Source organism: Rhinolophus sinicus, chromosome 12 (assembly GCF_057876585.1).
Source record: "Rhinolophus sinicus isolate RSI-liver-muscle chromosome 12, RSI-T2T, whole genome shotgun sequence".
NCBI classification, from domain to species: domain Eukaryota; kingdom Metazoa; phylum Chordata; class Mammalia; order Chiroptera; family Rhinolophidae; genus Rhinolophus; species Rhinolophus sinicus.
In genome coordinates, this window is record NC_142512.1 from 47,836,222 (window position 1) to 47,856,736 (window position 20,515).

The 20,515-nt window shown below is 48.0% G+C and overlaps 1 protein-coding gene across 2 annotated transcripts in view; it reads right to left on the reverse strand.

The window, feature by feature from the left end:
• FAM20A (FAM20A golgi associated secretory pathway pseudokinase) overlaps positions 1-19,875 on the reverse strand; it is a 40,626-nt gene extending 20,751 nt beyond the window's left edge. Inside the window, exon 1 of one of the 2 annotated variants that reach the window (XM_019732847.3) lies at positions 18,811-19,873. In XM_019732847.3, the coding sequence (XP_019588406.3) occupies positions 18,811-19,214 (404 nt within the window). In that variant the 5' untranslated portion in view covers positions 19,215-19,873. Of the gene's footprint in view, positions 1-18,810 lie in introns of both variants that reach the window. The other variant, XM_088802339.1, reaches the window with a different exon arrangement.
• Positions 19,876-20,515: the final 640 nt, after the last annotated feature.

Below are 20,515 nucleotides of genomic sequence, written 5' to 3' on the forward strand. Positions count from 1 at the left end.
CGTCTGTTTGATCCGTATGTCTGTTTTGATATTCTTTTTCTTGACATGAGCCTTAGAAAGACCATTTCTCAGAGTTGTTTTTATCACGGTGGTGATGAGCTTGGAAAACTCCTCCTTTGTACTGTCCTATTTCTCCTGTGACCAAGAAGGACCCAGGTTTAGCAAGGTCTGGTGCTTATACAATTTGGCGGACCAGTGCCAAATTATCAATACAAAAGTAGACATGAGAGTGATTTTTTAAAAATTTAGAATGAGAAAAGATGTCAAAAAATTACAGGTGCCTCGAAGACTTAGATCTTTCTTCTGAGATTTCATGCTTCAAGAAATATCTCTTGATTGCAACGTGCTGCCTGACCAGCTCACTTCCCTGCCCACCCTACAGCTCTCTGTACCCACCTGGGCTGAGCCGTTATGGTAAACCTGCCTCTGACAGGCAACTGTGCAATTCACAACCCAGAAATACCTACTGAATATTTATCCTGTCGCTTTCAGGCACATTATTTTAGGAAAGTCAGGGCCCTATCTAATGGGCCTTCTCAAGTCTCCTGGCCAGTACCTGAGAACGTCCGAGCAACAGCATTCAGTGCTCGTGATTGAGACCAAGGAGGACATGGGCTTTTGGAAATGGTTTTTCTGTTCACCATTCGAATGGACTTTATTTCTGAGACCATGCACTGAGTTCTTGCGGTTTGCATGGGCTCACTACAGAATTTTGTGGAATGACCAGCTCTTCCTCAAATGCGTCTTCAGCAGGGTGATTGACTCACCATCAAAATCCTGTGGCTCATTATAAACAGGCCACAGAATGCTTGCAGATGTCTCCCCACCGCTCCATCCCATGGACTCAAAGAGCACGATCTCCATGTTGTCCCTTTCTGGTGGTCTGCCTCCTCATCCATTTATCTCTGTGCCCTCGAGTTGAAGGGAAGTCCATGGCAGCTGTGACACAATAATAGTGAGCGGGAGCTGCAGCCATCAGGCAGACCCCAAAGGGAGTTCCCCAATTGCTTCATGTTTCCTCATTTCACTTCCCAAGATAGAAGTGCATTCACTCTCTGGAGTCTGTCTTTCAGTCCTAAAGGAATATTTACTTCGGCTAGCTCGTGGACCAACACTCAATTTTTAGCGGTAGGTGACAGGTAGCAATGCGACTGTATCTACAGATCGGATTCACTCTTAGTGATCAGTTGGCAGATCCAGAGAGAGGGGAGGGTGGGAGACATAGGCCACTCGTTCTGAATCCTGGTGCTGCCACTCATGGCTGTGTGACCTAGGGCAAGTTATCTGACCTCTCTGTGCCTCACTCCATCTGAAAAGTAAGGATAATAAATGCACCTGATAGGATTTTGGTGAGGACTGAGTGAATTTAATAGCTGTTTACGTGAGTTATTATCATTATGATCTGGGATTCCATATTTATAGTGGTCTGTATGTCTCATGTGGGTAGGGAAGGAGCACTGTGAAGAATTATTTGCAGCTACTGTTTAATTTCCCAGTTACCTGAGTTCTGCTTACTAGTGTAAAAGCAAGAACTCTAATTTGCATCCTAGAGGATGGCCCCTGCGGCAGGCTGAGTCATCGCCTATGAGATGGCCTTTCCTAATTCTAGAACCATGAACGCTTCCTTATGTGACCAAAGGGACTTGCAGAGGTGACTAAGTTGGGGATCTGGCGATGGGGAGTGATTCTGGATTATCTGTGTGGGCCCTGAAGGTAAGCACGCCTGTCAGCCCTCTTTTAGAGATGAGGAGACTGACACCAGTAGGACACTGTCTTGAGCTAGCTCAAGGTCACCTGGCTGGTGAGTGGCAGCCACAGAGCTGATTTGAATCTGGCTGATTGGCTTTTGAGGTCAAGCTCTTCATCACCACTCGATATGCCTTTCCCATCACGGCCCATTTACCACCCTCTGGCTCCTCGCACGGAAGCTCTCCGCCGAGCCTCCCCGCTGACTTCCCAGGCTCCACCCTCTACTCCCAGACCAGGGAGAGGGATCTCTAGGTCCATAAACTCAACCAGGAGGCGCAATCCAGGCAGGGAGAGCATCACCGTGGCCATCTTTCAGACATTTGGTGGAAGGTATCATAGAAGACAATAGCTCCGTGTAGTTGGGGACTTGGGGATAAAGTGACTTGCTTACGTGACAGAGAAATCTGAGAGGAAATGAGGAAATCTAGGTCCTCATGACCCAAAACGTGATTTTTTTAAATGGTCTTATCAAAGTGGCCAGACTTGCCCATTTTGCAGACTTGGCTGATTTTGGATCCTCTCACAGCATGAGATAGATGCCTGTGGAAAGCTAGAAGGGACATTCCCGGAACTGGGACTACGGCCTCAGTGAGAAATCTGCTTATCTATCTCCAAAACAACTTCCAGATCAATCGCTGACAATGTGTGTAGTTTGGACACCCTGAAGAAGAAGGTCAGAATGAGCCCTGGTCTAAGGGGTCCCCAGAGTCAAGGCAAGGAAGTGGCAGATACCCTCTAGCTGGGCCAGGCTTTCGAGTCTCGTCCTGGGCACAGAGCTAAGCACTAAAATGACTACCAAACACACGCAAATACCTTTGGAAAGAGACGCAGCGTGTCGCCCCTCTGGGAGAGCTGCAGTTATGTAATGGCAGTCAAGGCTCTGAGAAGTCCTACAGTCAGGCCTCCTGTTCAGAGAGCATTTCCTAAACTCTTCCTTTACATAGCACCTGTCGACATTCACGGGATTCTGTGTCGCACACAATACATGTTGGGAAACACCAAATATTAACCCTGGACCGAGGAGCCCCTCAGCCTAATTGTGATGTGATTACTCACAGAGCAGGGCTCCCAGAGCTGCAGACTACTTTTTCTTCATAGGACGATCACCTCCCTGCTGTTGACCAGAGGTTCTCAAGGGGACAACATCACCCCTCAGGGGTCACAATATTGAGAGACATTTTCGTGTCATAGTCGTTTGTGTGTGTGTGTGTGTGTGTGAGCGCGCGTGTGCTAAGAGATGCTGGTAAACGTCCTGCTGTCACACTGGAGTGCCTATCACAACACAGTACCTGGACCCAAGTGTCAGTAGTGCTGAGATTGAGAAACCCTGGGTGGGAGCCTTAGAATCCCAGCAAATAAAGCATTTAATCCTCTGACGATGACCTGAAAATAGCTATGGTGGATTCTGGACTCTGCAGTCTGGTATTTTCCATAGATAACATAAAAGCCTTCCTCAGGGCCTCCTACACTCCTTCTGTATCTCCAGCACAGCAAAAAACGTAAATGTTATTTAATTGTTTAAAAAAACACATGTGAGTCACACTCATTTAGTTGTCAGACCAATCTAACAAGCATATTGATAAAATACAAACACACGTGTTACTTGCAAAAGATGCAATATTGACCCATTTAAATGTCATAATTTTGGTTCTTTTCATCCTCCAACTGTGCAGTCCTGAAATAAACAAATATCTGTTATATCCACACACACACACACACACACACACACACACACACACACACACCGCAAATGACACTGACATTGGATGGATATACATCCTCTCTCTCCTCTACCATTTTCCGAAGTACAACAAACAAAAATGTGATCTAAAGGCAGTATTCAGAGTGGGCTAAAAAAACGCAGGAGCTTTAAAAAAAACCACACCCTGGCTCCTCTAATAATCCAGGGTTTACCAGAACACATTTATTTTAAAAAGATTTTGAACTTTGCTTTACTGCCTATCACACAGTCATGGGCCTTTGAAGGAGGGAGGGACCGGAGTGTAGGGGGTTGCAATAGAGGGTTAGGCTGGGGGCACCTATTTTCATGGTTTGTAGGCAAATTTCCTGGGGGCTCACCCACAGGTTAAATTCTTTCAAGGCCGTGGCCTGTGAGTTAGGGCTAATTTGCATGGTATCATTTTCCCATCTGATTTACAAACTGAATGATTGCAGAGCTGGGCCCACTTTCCTCCACAGCAGGAGCAGTCACCCATGCGGCAGGGTAATTTAGTGAGATATTAATGTGTTTTTAAAATTCTTGTGGAATTGTATGCACCCTGTTCGAAGAAGGGAGCTGGGCGTTTGCGTTTCCTTGTCTCAGAGGGTGTTTCTGATCCAGGACCAAGCAGATCTTTAGACAGGTTACCCCGTTCCCTCTCTAGCTTTATTTTTTTATTTCTGGAAAACCTAAACTCAGTAAAGGAATATGCTAGATGGGGGGTGGGGGTGGGGCGGCATAGATGTTTGGGGAAGCACGCAGATGCTCCAAAATTAGGAAAGGAAAGTAGTTTTAGAGTCGTGCGTCTGGCCTGTTTCCTGGAGGGGAGCCAAGGTGCTGGGAAATGGCTGTGTGGTGTGCCTAGGAACGTGCATTTTGGGCACCAGACACCTACCTTAGCAAATAATCCTGAGCTCAAGTTTGGCACAGAAACAACAGTGCCACCCACTTGCAGAGACCAGGTGATGGGGCATGGACTAGAGGGTCCCCCTCAAATGTTTTGTTACCTAAGACCCTAAGGATATTCCCCCAACACTAGAGGGTTTGGAGAAAGGGGCTCCCTCCCGTGATGACCTACATTACATTTCTAACCAACCTAACAGAAAAGGGGCTCAGTCCCGTTTGATTTCGTTTGAGAAAAGAAATCAATGTTACATGTCTTTCACCCTTGAGTTTGTGGAATGAAATCAGGTCCTACTAGAGTAACAATCTAATCCTGAAATCTCAGTGGCTTAACACATCCAAGGCTACTTTCTCACTCATGCTCCCTGGCTAATGACGGTCAGTAGGGCATCTGATGAGTGACTCCGGGACCCAGCTTGACGGACACACCATCACAGTCATCAGGGCAAGTGAAGGAAGGAACTGGTAAAGTCCTGGCTCGTAAACGCTTTGGCCAGGAAGTGATGGAGTTCACGTCAACTAGAACTAGTCACATGGCCCCACCTAGCTGCAATGGGGCTGGGACACAGAGGGGGACATGCGGACTTCAGTGCCTCTGCCACAGCCTCATGGTACTTATCTAACGTCGAATGTGTCTTTGTATGTCACGCTATTAGTAAGTTGCACTTGCGTAGAGCTTATTACAAATATATTTTTTGGGCTCTTCTCATGTATTGTCTTATTCTAGTCCCCTCAAGCCCTGTGAGCAGACCATACCTCTGAGCCAGAGGAAGAAATTAAGGTCCACAACGTGGAAGTGACAACATAGCACATGGAAAGGAGGAGCCAACAGCCAGGCTTTCTGACCTGAGCCATCTCTGCTCTTTCACAGAGGCTGCAGAGAAAGAGACGCTCTTTCGAAGATTTATTTAGACGATTGATGGGGCTTCTGAGCTGGCGTGGACCCGGCTGAGAGGGGGCCCGAATGAGAAGGGGCCTATCACACACAGTCCCATGTATGAGAACCACGTCCTCACAAGCAAACATCAATTCAAGAGGAACCAGAGACCCCAAATGGGCCTATAGGTCTGAATAGTAACAAGGGAAGTAGCTTTCCCACACACAGCCCTAACACAGGGCCAGGCACTGTCTTACAGTTTCCAGTTCTGACTCACTGAATCCTCACAGAAGCTCCCGATAAGGTCACAATTACTCCCTCCATTTTACAGATACTAGGAACCAGGGAAGGGCAGCGCAGACGACTTGCCCAAGATCGCACTGCTAGGAAGTGGCAGGCTTGTGACTAAACCCAAGTCTGAAATCACCGGGGACAAGAGCTTCTACCAACAATGATTATAAAAGCAAATATTTTCAGTGTAAAAATAAATTAGGTCTATGGTGTAGAAGGATGGATGGAGTTGGGCTGCTTTTCAAGCTTTTAATGCTTCTTGGCAACTTGCCCTCCAGCAAGGCCCCAGCCGTCTCTACTTGCATAGCAGAGACCTGGAAGCCATTCTGCCACCTACCTCTGGGCCTTGATGACAAGGGGTGGCACTCTGGGAGCGCTGCCCTCTCAGCCTCCTGCACTCAGATCTCATTTCAGATTTGTTTCTGCCTTTGAAATCCAGGTTCTGTCTGAGCCGCCCCTTCATCTGAAGATGGGGCTAAGCACCGTTCCTCTTTTATGGGGCTGCTGTGAGGGTTCAATGAGAGAATTTGTGAAGTGGGGTTTGAAGGGGCAGGTCTCCAGTGAGCAGAGATCAGCCTATTTAACTGACTTAATAAATGCTTTATGAAAAGAGGAGAAAAGAGTAGGAGTCATTCCTGGAATCTGCAAAATTTCTGTCATTTCAATGTCAAGTAATTAAGGAATGTTAGCTGACCAGTTTTCACTCAGAAATGTGTTGGGTGTGTGTGTGTAATTTCTGAGACAGGCAGACTAAACTGCAAACCGACCCCGTTTGTGTTTCCTCCCAGTCCGCAAGCATTAGGTATTTGACACCAAATGACTGTGGAGAGATCGATAAATGTTATTTTTTTCTCTCTGGAAGCCCCAGATATGGCCAAGAAAGCCAACACAGTGGCCAGGCTGGAAGCGCTGGTACTTTTCCAAGGGCAACGGGCGATCCAGAAAGCTCTTTCTTTATCATGAGCCGAACATCAAGCATCAGTGGATCATAGCCATCAATATGGGATGTTGACGGCTATCAAATAACCCATAAGGAACATAAAAGAATGACCACCTGGTCCTCCTTCACCTACTGGTGACTCAGTGCTGCGTGAACCAGGCACCGCATTCAGTGCGTCATACCCGTGACCTCACTGTGCCCGCCTGACACCCCCTGGGGAACAGGAACCTGAGGCTGGAGGAAACGAGCCTCAGGTCTTCCAGGGCTTGTGTGACAGAGCCAGGATTTAAACCCAGGACTGCCCAACAACAAAGCCTCTTGAGTACTCTCTAACTCCTTCGTTTCCTACACACTTATTAAGCACCTACTATGTACAAGCAGCACTTAGACATGGGTTACACAGCCAAAGAAGCAAATAAAGCTCCACCCTTCTGTTTCCTGTGGGTGCTCTGACAAATCGCCACAATCTGGGTGGCTTTCTACAGAAATATATTCTCTCATAGTTCTGGAATCCAAGAGTTTGAAATCAAGGCGTCAGCAGGGCCGCGTTCCTTCTGGGGGCTGCAGGGCAGAATCTACTCTTTGTGTCTTCCAGCTTCTGGTGGTTGCAGAGGTGCCCTGGTTTGTGGCCATAGTGCTCCCTTCTCTGTCTTCCTGGTCACACTGTCGTCCCCTCTTATGTCTGTGCCTTATCTCTCTCTGCTTTTTTCTTAGAAGGATACCTGTCAGATTTAGGGTCTCCCAAGATAATCCAGGATGATCTCGTTCTCTCAATATTTAACTTAATTATATCTGCAAAGACTCCCCCCCCCCCCAAATAAGACAGGTTCTGGGGATTAAGATGTGATTATATCCATTCAATTCAGTACAATCCTTATAAAACTTACAATCTAGTGATCTTATACGCTAAGCATATCTATAAACAAGGAGTTAAATCGTGTTAAAAATAAAGCGGGAGTTGGTAAAAGGGTCTGGGATCCCTTTAGGTTGGGGGGAACAGGAGAGCCCTCTCTGAGTGGGCAGCTTTGGAAGGAGACATGAAGGAGAGGCAGAGCCAGCGGACCATGTTCTGTGGGTACAACCATTCTCGCCTATTCGCTTGTTAATTTATACCTTAATCAGAAAATAATATTTTTTGGATGAGTTGGGCACAGCACCCCCTGCCAGGAGAGTGAAGAAGAAGCATTTTCATATATGCAGATAAAGTGGTTTTAATGTCACAAGATACAAGTAGCCTAAACAGACCACTAGCTCTGTTCCTGCCAAAAAGAAGGGCTGCTGCATTCAATTGCTATATATCCAGGCTCACAGTTTTCGGCTGACCTCCCCTTCCTTTGAATGGATTCACAGCTAATAAGAGAACAGAATGACATCTCATTTGGTTACCTGGAATGTACATTTTGCAATGACTTCAACCCGAGCAGTTACACTGCCCAAATTAGGCATTCAATGCTCGTTTTATTGATGGTTTTTGTCATACCTAAGGTGAGCATTTGGTTATAATCTATTTCAATATTTTTTCAGCCAACATTTTGCAGCCACATTCCATGGCTTACGGCTTTGACTTACCATTGATTAATCATTGATTAACCATTGGCTCGCCTGTCACAGGAGATTCAAAAGTATTGTCTGAGGAGAACCCAGCCCGCCCTCAGACCTCGGGCTCCCCTCTGGACAGAGGTCGGTGGCTTTGATTTCACTCTCCCGTCCACGACCTTCACAAAGAGCCTTTTGTTCCTACCTCTAAGTTCAGCTAATTGCCAAGTCTGTGTCTCTGTGCTGAATGATACCCCTGACAAGCTGCCCTCCAGGTGCTGCCTGGAGTTTCATCCGAAATGCACTGCCACTCAATGCCGAGCAGAAACTCTGCTAGGAAAGCAAGGCTGGGGGAGGACTATCCACACGATGTACCCACCGCGCATTCCTCTGGAGCCCCCATGCTTTAAATTCTCTCCTTAGATAAGACCAGCCGGCTTATCTAAGTGCCAGGACTGGCCAGTGTGGGGGCCTGTATGGACCTGGTGTTATGGACTTGCTCTGGGACATGGTGCCCGCTTATACTGAGGAAGGCACTGACAGCCATCAACGGGGAACTCTTCCAAGGTGGGAGCCGCGGGTCCTCACACCACACTGTCCTATGAGGTGCAGAAGGAGTGGGGGGAGTCGTGCATGGAATTGCCAGGAATTACTGTGCCCTTCCTGGGCCACTGGCTGGTTGTTTACCCTCCAGATATGGCTGGTGGTTCCCCCGAGCAGACCTCACCCTCAGGTGAGTAGTGTTCTGAGTTCTTCCCACTTGGCTCCATGGGCCTTGTGTGTCCTTATTTTCCTTTTGACCCATTTTCTCAACCATTGTACATTTATTTATAATAAGATATCATCATTATCTTTATGATGTATCTAAAAAATTATCTAGCAGATAGTCTTTTATATAAAAGATTAATTTTTTTTTTTTTTTTTTAAATAACGAAAATGGTAACGGCGTGACCTTTGTATTCAAACTGGACGTGATGGTAGTGGGCTGCATGGTGTTCTCCTAAAAGATATGTCCATGACCCACTCCTGGGAAGCTGTGAATATGACCTGATTTGGAAAAAAGTTCTGTGCAGATATAACTAAATTAAGGATCTTGAGATGAGATCGTCTTGGATTATCCAGGTGGTCCCTAAATCCAATGACATGTGTCCTTATAGGAGACACACAGACAGAAGAGAAGACACAGACAGACACGCACAGATAGAAGAGGAGGGGATGTGACCAAGGAAGCAGAGATTGGAGTGATGCACCCACAAATCAAGGAACACTAGCGGCTGCTAAACGTTGGAAGAGGCACAGAACGGATTTTCCCATAGTGCCTCTGGAGGGAGTGCTGTCCTACCAACACCTAGATTTCAGCTCTCAGTCTCCAGAATTGAGAAAGAATAGATGTATGTTGTTTGAAGCCACCAACAGTGGCCTAAACAGTGGCAATTTGTTATGGTAGCCCTAGAAAAAAAAATACAGTGACGGAATTCCTTCTCAGAACTTGCTCAGGAAATGCCAAGAGAAAGATGGCTTAAACACCTGACTTCCAGCTTCCTGGAAGTGTGACATCTCAGGCACCGAGCCGATGCTGTGCAGCTCATAAAGGCTTCTCTGGTGAGGGGTCCAGGCTACTGACGCAGAACAGTTTGTGGTATAAAACCCATCCTTGATGGTGTATTTAACTTTCTGATAGCAAGTTATACGAATGTCTCATTTTCTCGCCATTATAATAACATAATGATATGACTATAATAAACATGGAGCACCAACTTTTCCCCGTGGGCTGTGATGCCCTTGAGTTGCACTGAGGGAGTTTAGTCCATTTCAACAGAGAGTTCTCTGAGAGGTCCGGGCTCTGAGGCTTTCAGTACGAGGCAGCACTTGTGGTTCCTGCTGAGACAGGAATAGTCTTATTTCAGTACCCAATTAATTCCTGCATATTGTTTTTGGTAGCAGAGTAGAACAAATCCTGTAAGTAGTTGGGATGGGAGACGTACTTTAACAGCTCACCTTGCAATCTCAGGATACTCCTCAATTAAACAGACAGGAGGAGAAGCCATCTCTCTGTATAAGTTCCCCATGGCAGGCTCAACGTTCTACAATGCGCATTAACACAACTGAAGGCGAGTTTTTTCCTATTACACCAAAATGACCTTAAAGTACATTTTTTTCCCAAGGTGATAATTTAATCAATCATTTGCAGAACCCAGGAAGTGCCACCTAGAACCCTAGAAGCCCGTGAAGCACACTTGGAAAATGTCCCATATTTTCACTGTGACAGACTTTGCAGAATAAATCCTGGTGGAAGGTGTGCAATGCTTGGAAAACAGCTTCAGAAGCTTCAGGGACCACAGGCTCATCCTCTTAATTTCAAAAGGAGAAACAGTCCTGAAAAAGTGCTTTTCTCAGGATTAAAATACAGGTATGTTGGCTCCAAGTGGAATCTCTTTTCAGGAGAAAGAGACAGGAGCCCATGAACGAGCTGGGTCAACATCAACTTTTTCTTTAGGCTGCCATTAAGAGAGTAAGGGTGACTTAAGGGAAAGCTCAAATAAATAAAGATTTCTATCTTCTTGGGAGGATTTCGATGGTTGGTATAAAAAAAATCTGCACGTTAGGAATTTGTTGTGAATAAATTTGCTTTTAAAATGTCTTATTAAAACTCCAGAACAGTGGCTTGAGAAGTCAGAAACTGTAGCAGGCATAAGCTGAGAAACTTCCCCGCATTACTCTGGTAACAACATTTCTTCTAGGACCCTTGTAGTCTGGGCACTCAGCCGGGTTTTGGGGGAACTGCCCTTCCCCACTCTGAGCCACATGGCCTGAATGGAGAGCTGAATGGAGAGCTGAATGGAGAGTTTCCAATGACTCTGCCTCCCTGATGTCAATGATTGGTTGAGAAATGGGCATCCGCCTCAAAGCTGGGCCAATCACAGCCCTCTACTGTCAGGCTGTGTTCCCAGACCTGGCCAATCAGCGTCTTTGCCCAGAATCTTTCTTTTTGGTAATCAGAGAAGCCCTCTAACTGCTGTGGTCCCAGGGCTGTTGGGATTTGAAACCACAGGAGGGGATTAAGAGAGGTATGAGAACCAAGGAGAAGGATAGTAGAGACAGCTGTCCTATGGTTCTTGAGTCTGCATTTCCTTTTCCTGCTTGCTTCAGTTTGAGTTGGGTTTCTGTTGCTTGAAACCAAAGGATCCTGGTGAATGTAGACAATACTTTGCAAACATAATGAACTATTTCCTAAGAAAATAAACATATACATAGGATGCAAAATTTGCATAAACTTTAAGGGAACTATAGACCTCATCAATGGGGTCTAAGGACCCCAATTAAAAAAACCCCTGCGGGGCTGGCCCGGTGGCTCAGGCGGTTAGAGCTCCATGCTCCTAACTCCGAAGGCTGCGGTTCGATTCTCACGTGGGCCAGTGGGCTCTCAACCACAAGGTTGCCAGTTTAATTCCTCGTCGACTCCCGCAAGGGATGGTGGGCAGCGCCCCCTACAACTAGCAACGGCGACTGGACCTGGAGCTGAGCTGCACCCTCCACAACTAAGACTGAAAGGACAACAACTTGACTTGGAAAAAAGTCCTGGAAGTACACACTGTTCCCCAACAAAGTCCTATTTCCCTTCCCCAATAAAAATCTAAAAACAAACAAACAAACAAAAAAACTGCACTGAAAACTATTTCTAAAAAAAAAATACCCCTGCAATGAAAGGATGGACAATAAAGGGATTGATTTGATTATGGCATTGTGGTTGGTCACTCTGACTTTCTCTAGTATCTCTGAATGATCAGGGGAGCATAGAATGTATAAATAAGCTGCTACTGGTTGGGCATAATTTTTAATTAAGACTGCAAAAACATGAGCTGAGCTGTGAGTGCAGCTACATACACCTTCCCTCCAGCCACAGAAGAAAAAGAGTGAGAAACACAAAAATCCCATTGGAAACGGATGAAATTGAGACCCTGTGGGTTACATGAATTGGTCAGGAGAGACCATTTGTCCCTCCAATCTAGACTCCCTTTTGGTCAACAATATTTACTTACGACCTACAGAGCTTGACCCGGGTAGTGAGAGCTGAAGGCGAATTTGCTGTGGGAAAGCTGCACTTGACTTCCCAGGCTGAACAGCTTTCCGTTTGTTCTGCCAGCACCGCTTTTTCCTAACCCATCAACCTTTCCCAAGTTTTCTAAAACCCCATCTCTTCCCAGGCCACCTTGTTTCTTTTTTCTTATGCTCCAGCTTTTCAATCCATGTGCCCCTGTGCCAACACTCCTTAACTTTCTCTTTCACTCTCCATAGTTTGCTGAATTTTATTACACGTTCTTGGCTCCCTAGGAACCGTAATCCACCATTTTCTATTTCCTGTGGCTTCCCAAATGTATTTGGTTTGTTACTAGTGAATCCAATAAAATAGGCCCTTAAACTTTGCCTCTTGCTCAAGCCAAATTATGTTGGCTGTTGCCAGGGCTTGGCCTCCAAGGTCAGGCTCCTGGGACTGAAAGTCCTGGATGCCAGCTCTCCAAAGCGCTCCAACTCAGTTCTGTCCTGATTTCACATTTCAACCAGAGGACATCCTGCCAAGTGACAGGCCACAAAAAGAACTAAGCCCTTTTGTTTAAAATTTCCATCCTATGGTTTTCATGTGGCTTATACGTGGTTGCCTGCCTATAATAACAGGTACACAGATGCTCTTATGCCTAGTAACTTCTCCTTCATGAACACTGCAGCTCTTTAGAATGGGATTCCCACTCGGCCTTTAGCCATCTGCAAGCTTACTTCAGCAGAATCCGCAGGCTCTCATCAGCCTCCAGCTTAATGAATAATCACAAGAAAAACACAGGTCAGCACCTGCCCACGGGCAGAGCAGAGATTGCTTTGGCTAAGTCAGGGTCTCTGTGTTCCCACTTTTCTTCCATGAAAGAAGTCTTGGCTGCTCTTTCTCAGGAAGTACAGGAAACTGAGGAAATTCCCTCTTTTTGGCAAATGACACCTTCTCAATGTTCCTTCAGGGCATTTTTTTTTTCTTTTCGGAAATTGATTTTGTTTAGGCTACTGCAATAGGGAGAGTACCCCCGATCCACATTTCAGGAAGGTGGTTTTGCCTTAGACTTTTTTAAGGAGGAATAGACAAGTTAGAGGTGAGGTGATTTGATTTTATAGTTGGGATTGTTTTTGTTCAAGGCTTTCTTCATAGCAGATAACAGGCTATTGTCTTGCAGCACCCAAATCCTGATGTTGTCTGCTCCCAATTATTTGCTCCACAGATATTTACTCTGGCTCTGTGGGACACCACGAAACAAAGGTGCTAGTGTGACCATGGGCATGCCAGGAGCTAGCGGCTATTCCTTCTCACATGTGGCTCCAGACAACTGCCACGAAGCTGGACAGTGCACAGTCATAAAAAGTAATACGGCATTAAATGGAGAAGGTGCATCTTGCCAGGGAAGGGTCATGGTGGGTGGAGGTGGCCGGAACAGCCTTTCCAGAAGGAGAACAGTGAGGACCTGTGGACATCAAAGGCTGCCTGGTAATGGAGCTGCTGGTTAGCGCTGGAGCCAGACCCTCTGGTACAAAGCCTGCCTGTGGTTTGCTTGCTGCCTGACTTTAGAAGGCGGGTTATATAACCCCCGTGTCCCCGGTTTCCTCTATAAAATGAAGTAAGCAGCAGTACTGTATTTCTTTTCCATTGCTGTGTGACAACCTTGCCACAAACCAGTGGCTTAAAACAACACCCATTTATGAGCTCCCAGCATTGTAGATCAGAAGTCAAGTTTGGTGTGCCTTTCTCTGCACAGGGCTGATGGTGAAGTGAAGTTGTCGGCGAGGTTGAGTTCTTGGCAGGAGGCTTTGGGGAAAAAATCTGCTCCCAAGCTTCTTCTTGTTGTTGGCAGAATTCATTTCCTTGTGGTTGTAGGACTGAGGTCCTTGGTTCCTCGCTGGCTGTCAGCTGGGGACCAATCTTAGCTCCTAAAGGTTGCTCACCTCGCCTGGCACATGGCCCCCTCCATCTTCGAGTCGGCAAATCCGTATGGTACTTTGAATCTTTGACTTTCTCCTCTTCAATCAGCTGGAGAAAACGCTCCACTTTTAAAGGGCTCATGTGACTCGGTCAAGCACACCTGGACAATCTCGCTATCCCATCGACGACCCTTTATGGCAGTACCTGGAGCAGCATTTGATTGACTGCTCAGGAGAAGGTGTGTGGAGGCCAAGGCTCGGAACCTAGGGGGCTGTCTTGAGAGTCTGTCTACCACATGCACCGACCTCTAGGGAAGTTGTGAGGCCGGAGCTAGCAAGTGAAGGTAAAGTACTTGGCACATATTCAGCATATTTTGTTCAGGTAGGGATTTGGATGCAAAGAATGAGCCAGTTGAGGCCCCAGGATCGGTGAGAACTTGGTTGGGGTGAAAGGAGAGTGTTCGGGGTTGGGAACAACGGAACAACAGAAGAACAACATCCTCCACTTCTTGACTAAGGAGTTTCATTTCGATATATTTAGAAACAGGAAGTGCCTGCCCTCCTCGGATGAACAACACTGATATCCTCCCTGATTTTGCTGTGGTAATGGCTGTGAGGATAGGGCTTTGGAATGAGGGAGAAGGGGCCTGAAAATGGCCTCTGGATTAGCCCTCTCAGAACCCATCTGCTCAGAGCTTCTGATTTTCAGAAAAGTGAAGAGGCTTCCTCCAGCGACAATCCAGGGATGTAGGAACCACCAAAATAATAGCTTTTCCCAAACCAGCCAAGCAAAGCTCTAATTGGGAGAAGTGGGAAATAGAAGTCAGGATATTCTCACTCCCTCCACTAACCACACACAGGTCATGGTTGAGGTCCATCTCAAATCCAAGGCCATTTCCTCTCTCAGCCTGGCATCATTGGCGGAAGAATCAGATAATGGGCCAGGCCCTGGTGACTCTGGGGAAAGGCAGATGGCCACCACCCATGAGTAAGAACTTGAACTTTCATCCACTCTGTGGGTTGAACTGCCTGCTACCTATAAATCAATGTTCCAAACTGTCTGGGCCAGCATGAGATAAGCAGGAAAGAGATTTTAAAAAGTGGGAGTGAGAATAAAGAGGTTGTATTTTTCATTCCACAGATGCCATCGTGGGAAGAAGCTTTTCTTTCAAAAACTCAGACTCGACAATTCTCACTTCCAGCTGAGTTCTTTTTCCTTTCTCTTGGCTCTTTCTCGCCCTTCTCTTATATCTGCCTCAGCTTCTGGGTCTTCTCAAAGCTTCCCCCAGAAAACCGCGGGCTAATTTATTCCCCTTGAGCAACTGTCAGTTTTGAAAAGCTGCCCAGTCTCTTCACTGTGATTTTCAAAGAGAGACTCAGGGTTGGACTTTCTTTCCATGCCAGCAAGAAGGTAGGTGTATCCAATGGTGGGACACACACACACACACACACACACACACACACACACACACACACTTCTGAAAAATGCTGGATCTATAGTTGCTGGAAAATATAACCTTCCGGATACCTGAGGAAGATGTCTGGAAAGAAAAGCAGACAGTAGAAAACCCATATTTGCATTGTAGCTGCTGGAGTTTCTACACGAGGGAGGCATGACCCTATTTGACCTTCCCTGTCAAGACCACAGGGATCCAAAGGAACCAACCAAAGGTATGTGCGGCAAAAGGCCCGGCCAAGCTGACCGGTTTTGACATGTCAAAGGACACATGTTGTCTGGCTTGGGCAGCTTGTGGGCAGGGAAGCAATCCAAAACTCAGTCTCTAAGATGCAAGGATAGCAATAACATGAACAGTTAGTTACCTGTGCTGCAGGTAAGCCCTGCCTTCCATCATTACTTTGAAAGGAAGAGGCTTCATCTGGCTTATTGGTTTACGGTCTGAAACAGTGAAGACTGCATTTCCCTTGTTCCCTGTGCTCTCTTCTCTTCACGATTCAAGACAGGTGCCAAATGTGTCATCGTGTCTGATGGAGCCTGGCGCTGGCTCACTTGCTGTGATTGTGGCCCACCACCTGACAGAAACACTTTCCCTGATTAAATTTTTAACCTGGATTGTGCCACATTTAGTTACATTTTGAGGGGGGAAACCTGAGGAAGGGAGGGAAGAGCAGCAGGTTGAGGAGGTTTGCAGAAAGCTTGTGTGTCTGCACACGGATAGGACATCCTACACACGACACGCTTTTTGCATTTCAACTTCACTAAATATTGACATCCAGTTAACAAATATTGATTGAGAACCTGAAACATTCAAAACAGTGTATAAGCTCCACGTTCCATGGTGTGAAATAAAAAAGGAATGTCAGAGGGAAAAGGACGGGCCATTACCTATCTCCTATTGGTAATGAGCCCAAGTTATAGAAAGATGATTTCCGGCTTCATACCATTACTTATTAGTGTAATGGTAAAAATAAATCACTCACTCAGACTAATGGTCTCTTCTGGGCAAGTGGTGAATAATGCTGACGTGGCTTCTTTTATTACCTGTACGTCTCCTGGTCTGGCAGATGGTTTTCTGATAACGATTGTTTTGGGTAGCAGTTAACGCTAGGCAATTATTGGCATGGTAGCATCCACGTATGTCTATAAATCCCGGGTTTTTAAATGTTGGCTGTGTTGTAGCTACAAATGAGGGTTTATCTGTGAGAGAGATAAGCTATTAGCAAGGCTGTTCATTTCTTCCTTTGCTGTCTGTTCTAATTCTTTGTCGGCACCGAGATCTGGAGCCTTCACTGGCTTTGCATGTGGCAGCAGGCATGTGGGCTTCATCGGTGCTTTTACATGTTCTCCTATTTGTCAGGGCACTCTCTCCCCTAAGGTAATGAGTGGCTATCTCTCACAATAGAGCTCTCAGCATGACTCAACTTCTCACTGGTTAACGAGCCTTCCCTGTTCCATTTGTAACCCTGATGTATGCAGTGATGCATGTGTTTACTAATATCGCACTGACGTTTGCAATGCAGTTTGGGTGCAGGCAGGGTGTTCTCTGCCGCTGAGGTCCAGTTTCAACTAGACCCTCCTGCAGCTGACCACCTTGCTACGGCCCACAAATCTCACTTGCAATCCCATGTATTATTAGAAGGATGTGATGACTAAATATCACAACTGTCACATTCAGCTAACCACATAAAACTGCTCAGTTCCCTCTGAATACAGCAAGGTCACCAGCCCCCATTGATCTCCTATTAAATGATCGAGATCATTTCTGGTCAGTCAATGTGTCTTGGTGACACACAGCGGTGTAGTAAACCAACCTCAAAATCGATTGTAGCACAGATTGGTGAGAAATATTTTTGCTTTTCTGTTCCTCTGGAACTTCCTTCAGAACCAAAGTATCATAGGGAAGTTTAAGGTCACAGCAAAGTGACTCAGTGAATGGTGATCTACATTGACAAAAGCAAGTGACTTTGCCCACAGCCCCTCATTCTTAAATCTGTAGGTAATTTTCTAAGGGCAAAATTTCTTAAGTTAACAGATCCGGACTCCCGTTGCTATTGATGCAATAAAGGTAATACTGAAAATGACAGTGTCTGAGAAGCAACCACAAACTGCCTTTTTACTGCACACAATTAGCGATGGAATTGAGAACCATTTTTTTTTCTAATGTAAAATCATTAGCGTGGCAATTGAAATTCACCAGTGATCCCATAACTCTCAGCCTCTCTTTTTACTTTCTGAACCTTCGCCCCCACCCCACCCCGCCCCCAGCAGTCTGTCTCAGCACTCCAGAATAATGAACAAACAGTTAACGCTAGCACTGAGTTTCTACAGATTTGTTGCTCTCCCCATCCTCTGGAGGGACTATAAAACCACCCGATGACATCTCATTTGGAAGCCTCTTGTATTAAGAAAAGTGAACTCTGGATGTGAGTGATATTTGGACAAGTGTGTACTTCAATCCAGAGTCCTAACTCATATGACAGCTTTCTGCCATTAGCTGGGGATCTCAGTATTGACGATTACATCTTCTCCAACCCCCATCCCTCACCCCACGCCCTTGCTCTTTTACAAAAACATCCTTCTTATTTTTATCCTAAATATGCTTGGCATTTTTTTTTTTCCCCGCCCGTACACTTTGCTTTGGGTTTAAAAATCTCTCAGATAGATATTTGTCTCCTCTGTGAAAGCATCAAGCCACAGATCTAAGTCAACACAAATCACCAGGATAGTAAAGCTGACTTCAGGTTATAACACTGACCAGAGAGGGACAAGCCACGTTTTCAATAAAACGGAGCGATGACTTATCGGAGCTGACGGTTTACTTTCTGCCCCAGCTGACCTCTCCTGATCGCTGACAGGGCCGAGGAATAAGGAAGGGGAAAGAGCTGCGTTTTCAGGGAGAAGCCTTGCTTCCTGGAAGGCTCTCCGATCTGCCCCACGAGCAGAGGCTAAGTGCTGAATTCGAACCAGCTCTGGAATTGCTCTGTTTGGAAACCTGATTCTGGAAAACCGAAGTCCAGCCGCGGCTTTCCACACCAGGACAAGGAGAAAGAGGGCGGAAATGGCCCAGGGGAGAGAAGTCTGGCTGAGGAGTGAACTACAAGAAGCTCAAGAGAGGAGGGGCTGGAAGCATTTCTTGCCTGTGCTGCTGAACAGAAGAAACTTTTTCTTGCACTGAGATCTACTCGGGGCTGAACGCTGAGGTCCGCAACAGCTGGTGGGGTCTCGGTGGGGAACACACGCGGACCTCAGGGCCAGGGCTGGAGCGCTGGGCTAAGCCGCGCAGGCCAGGGCCGGGGGCAGGGTGGGGGTGGTGGTGGGGGGGGGCGCGGGAAACCGGGGCCGGCGCCTGCGCCCTCCCGCCTGCCCGGCGGGGTCCTCACCTGTTCCAGCGGGCCACCTTCCTCCGGTAATACCGCAGCGCCTCCTGGCTGGCCAGGAGCGAGTCTTCCGGCCCGAGGAGAGGCGGCTCCTCCGGGACGTTGTACAGCGGGTGGGCGAAGAGGGCCTGCAGCTTGGAGCCGGGGCCACTGCGGCCGCTATGGTCCTGCTCAGGTCCCCGCCCGGCTCGGGAAAAGTTGTGCGCGGCCGCGTGGAGGTCCGAGGCGGCTGCGGCGCGGTCCGGGGCCGGCAAGGAGGCGCGGCGGGCGCACGGGCAGCCGCGCGGGCGCTCCCGGGACCGCAGCTGCCGCTGTACCTGGGGCCAAAGGTGGAAGTAGAGGTCGGCGGAGAGCAGCGCACCCAGCAGCAGCAGGGTCAGCAGGCGGTCCCGGCGCAGCCCGAGCATGGCCCCGCCGGGCGCGCGGGCGGACGCGAGGCGCAGAGGGCCGCCCGCAGTGCCGCCCGCCGGCTGGGGTCGATGAGGCCGGAATGCTCACCGCGCCGGAGAGCTCCGCTTTGGATGGGTGTCACCCTTGAACTTGGGGACTGGGTGCAGGGATCGCAGCGGCTCGCAGTGTTGGCGGGCGTTCCTTCTCAGCGCGGAGTGGAGACCAGGGAACGGTGGCTCCCGGGCCCCTGTTTCTGGCTCGTTCTCTCCCCGCGCCCGCCCGCCCGGGAGACCGTGGCAGGTGAAGGGCCGGGGGCTCGGGTGTGGCTGTCCCCGCGGGCGGACGGGCGGTGGGGCGCTGGACGACTCCCCGCAGGAGCGCCAGGCGCGGGCGGCGGAGCTGGCCTCTGGGAGGAGCGAGGCGGCCGCCGAGCCTGGGGCGTCTCTCCAGAGGATGCTGTCGCTGGCGGCTGCTGCGACTGTTCCCTCGGTTCCTTCGGCGGGCGGCGGGGACGCCCGTGCCCCGGCTCCTCCCGGCGAGCTGGTCTGAGCGCCCGACTCCAAGAGGCAGAGGTAGCGCCGGCCTCCCCCGCCTGGCCGGGCGCCCGCACCTCCGCCCACTCTCAGCTGGCACCTGCCTCTGGCGCAGCTCGCCAGCCAACTCCGATCCCTCTGCGGGCTCTGCCCTTCCACCTTGTCGCCCAACCGATTCTCGCGCCCATCCCCCCTCGTCCCAGGCCTCCCACTTTCCCTGCTCAGAGTTCAGTCCAGACTTTTAGGGGGACTCGAGCGGTGTGTGTGTGTATGAGAATTTCATTTCTGTTTAATTTCATAATCCTGTTTAATTTCATTTCTGCTTTTCAGAAAAAAGACAGCTCCCTGAAAGCCTTTCTCCTGTAGATTGGCCAGATGTGTGTGTGTGTGTGTGTTGTCGTTTCTCTCTTCGTTTCTTCCCACAGAGCACACACCAGTTCCATAACAACTATGTGTCATGTGCCTGGCTCGTAATAGGGGCTCAGGAAACACTTAGTGAATGAAAAAGTTTGACCTTTAAAAATAAGGCACCAGTTTCACCTAGAATCTTGGAGATTTCCTGTTTGGATGGCGTTTGATTCCAACTGTGCCTGTGCTTTACAAAGAGGAAGTTTTTCTTGCCCCCAAGGTTGGAGGGCCTTCCTGATGACCCCACTCTGAACTTTTGCATTTAGCGTGGTGTGAAAGTAGTCCACCCAAATGCATCCCTGGAGGACACATGTTAGGCTTTCTCCTGATACCCTGTGAGGTAATTTATACTCCCCACCCCATTTTCCTTTTGACGA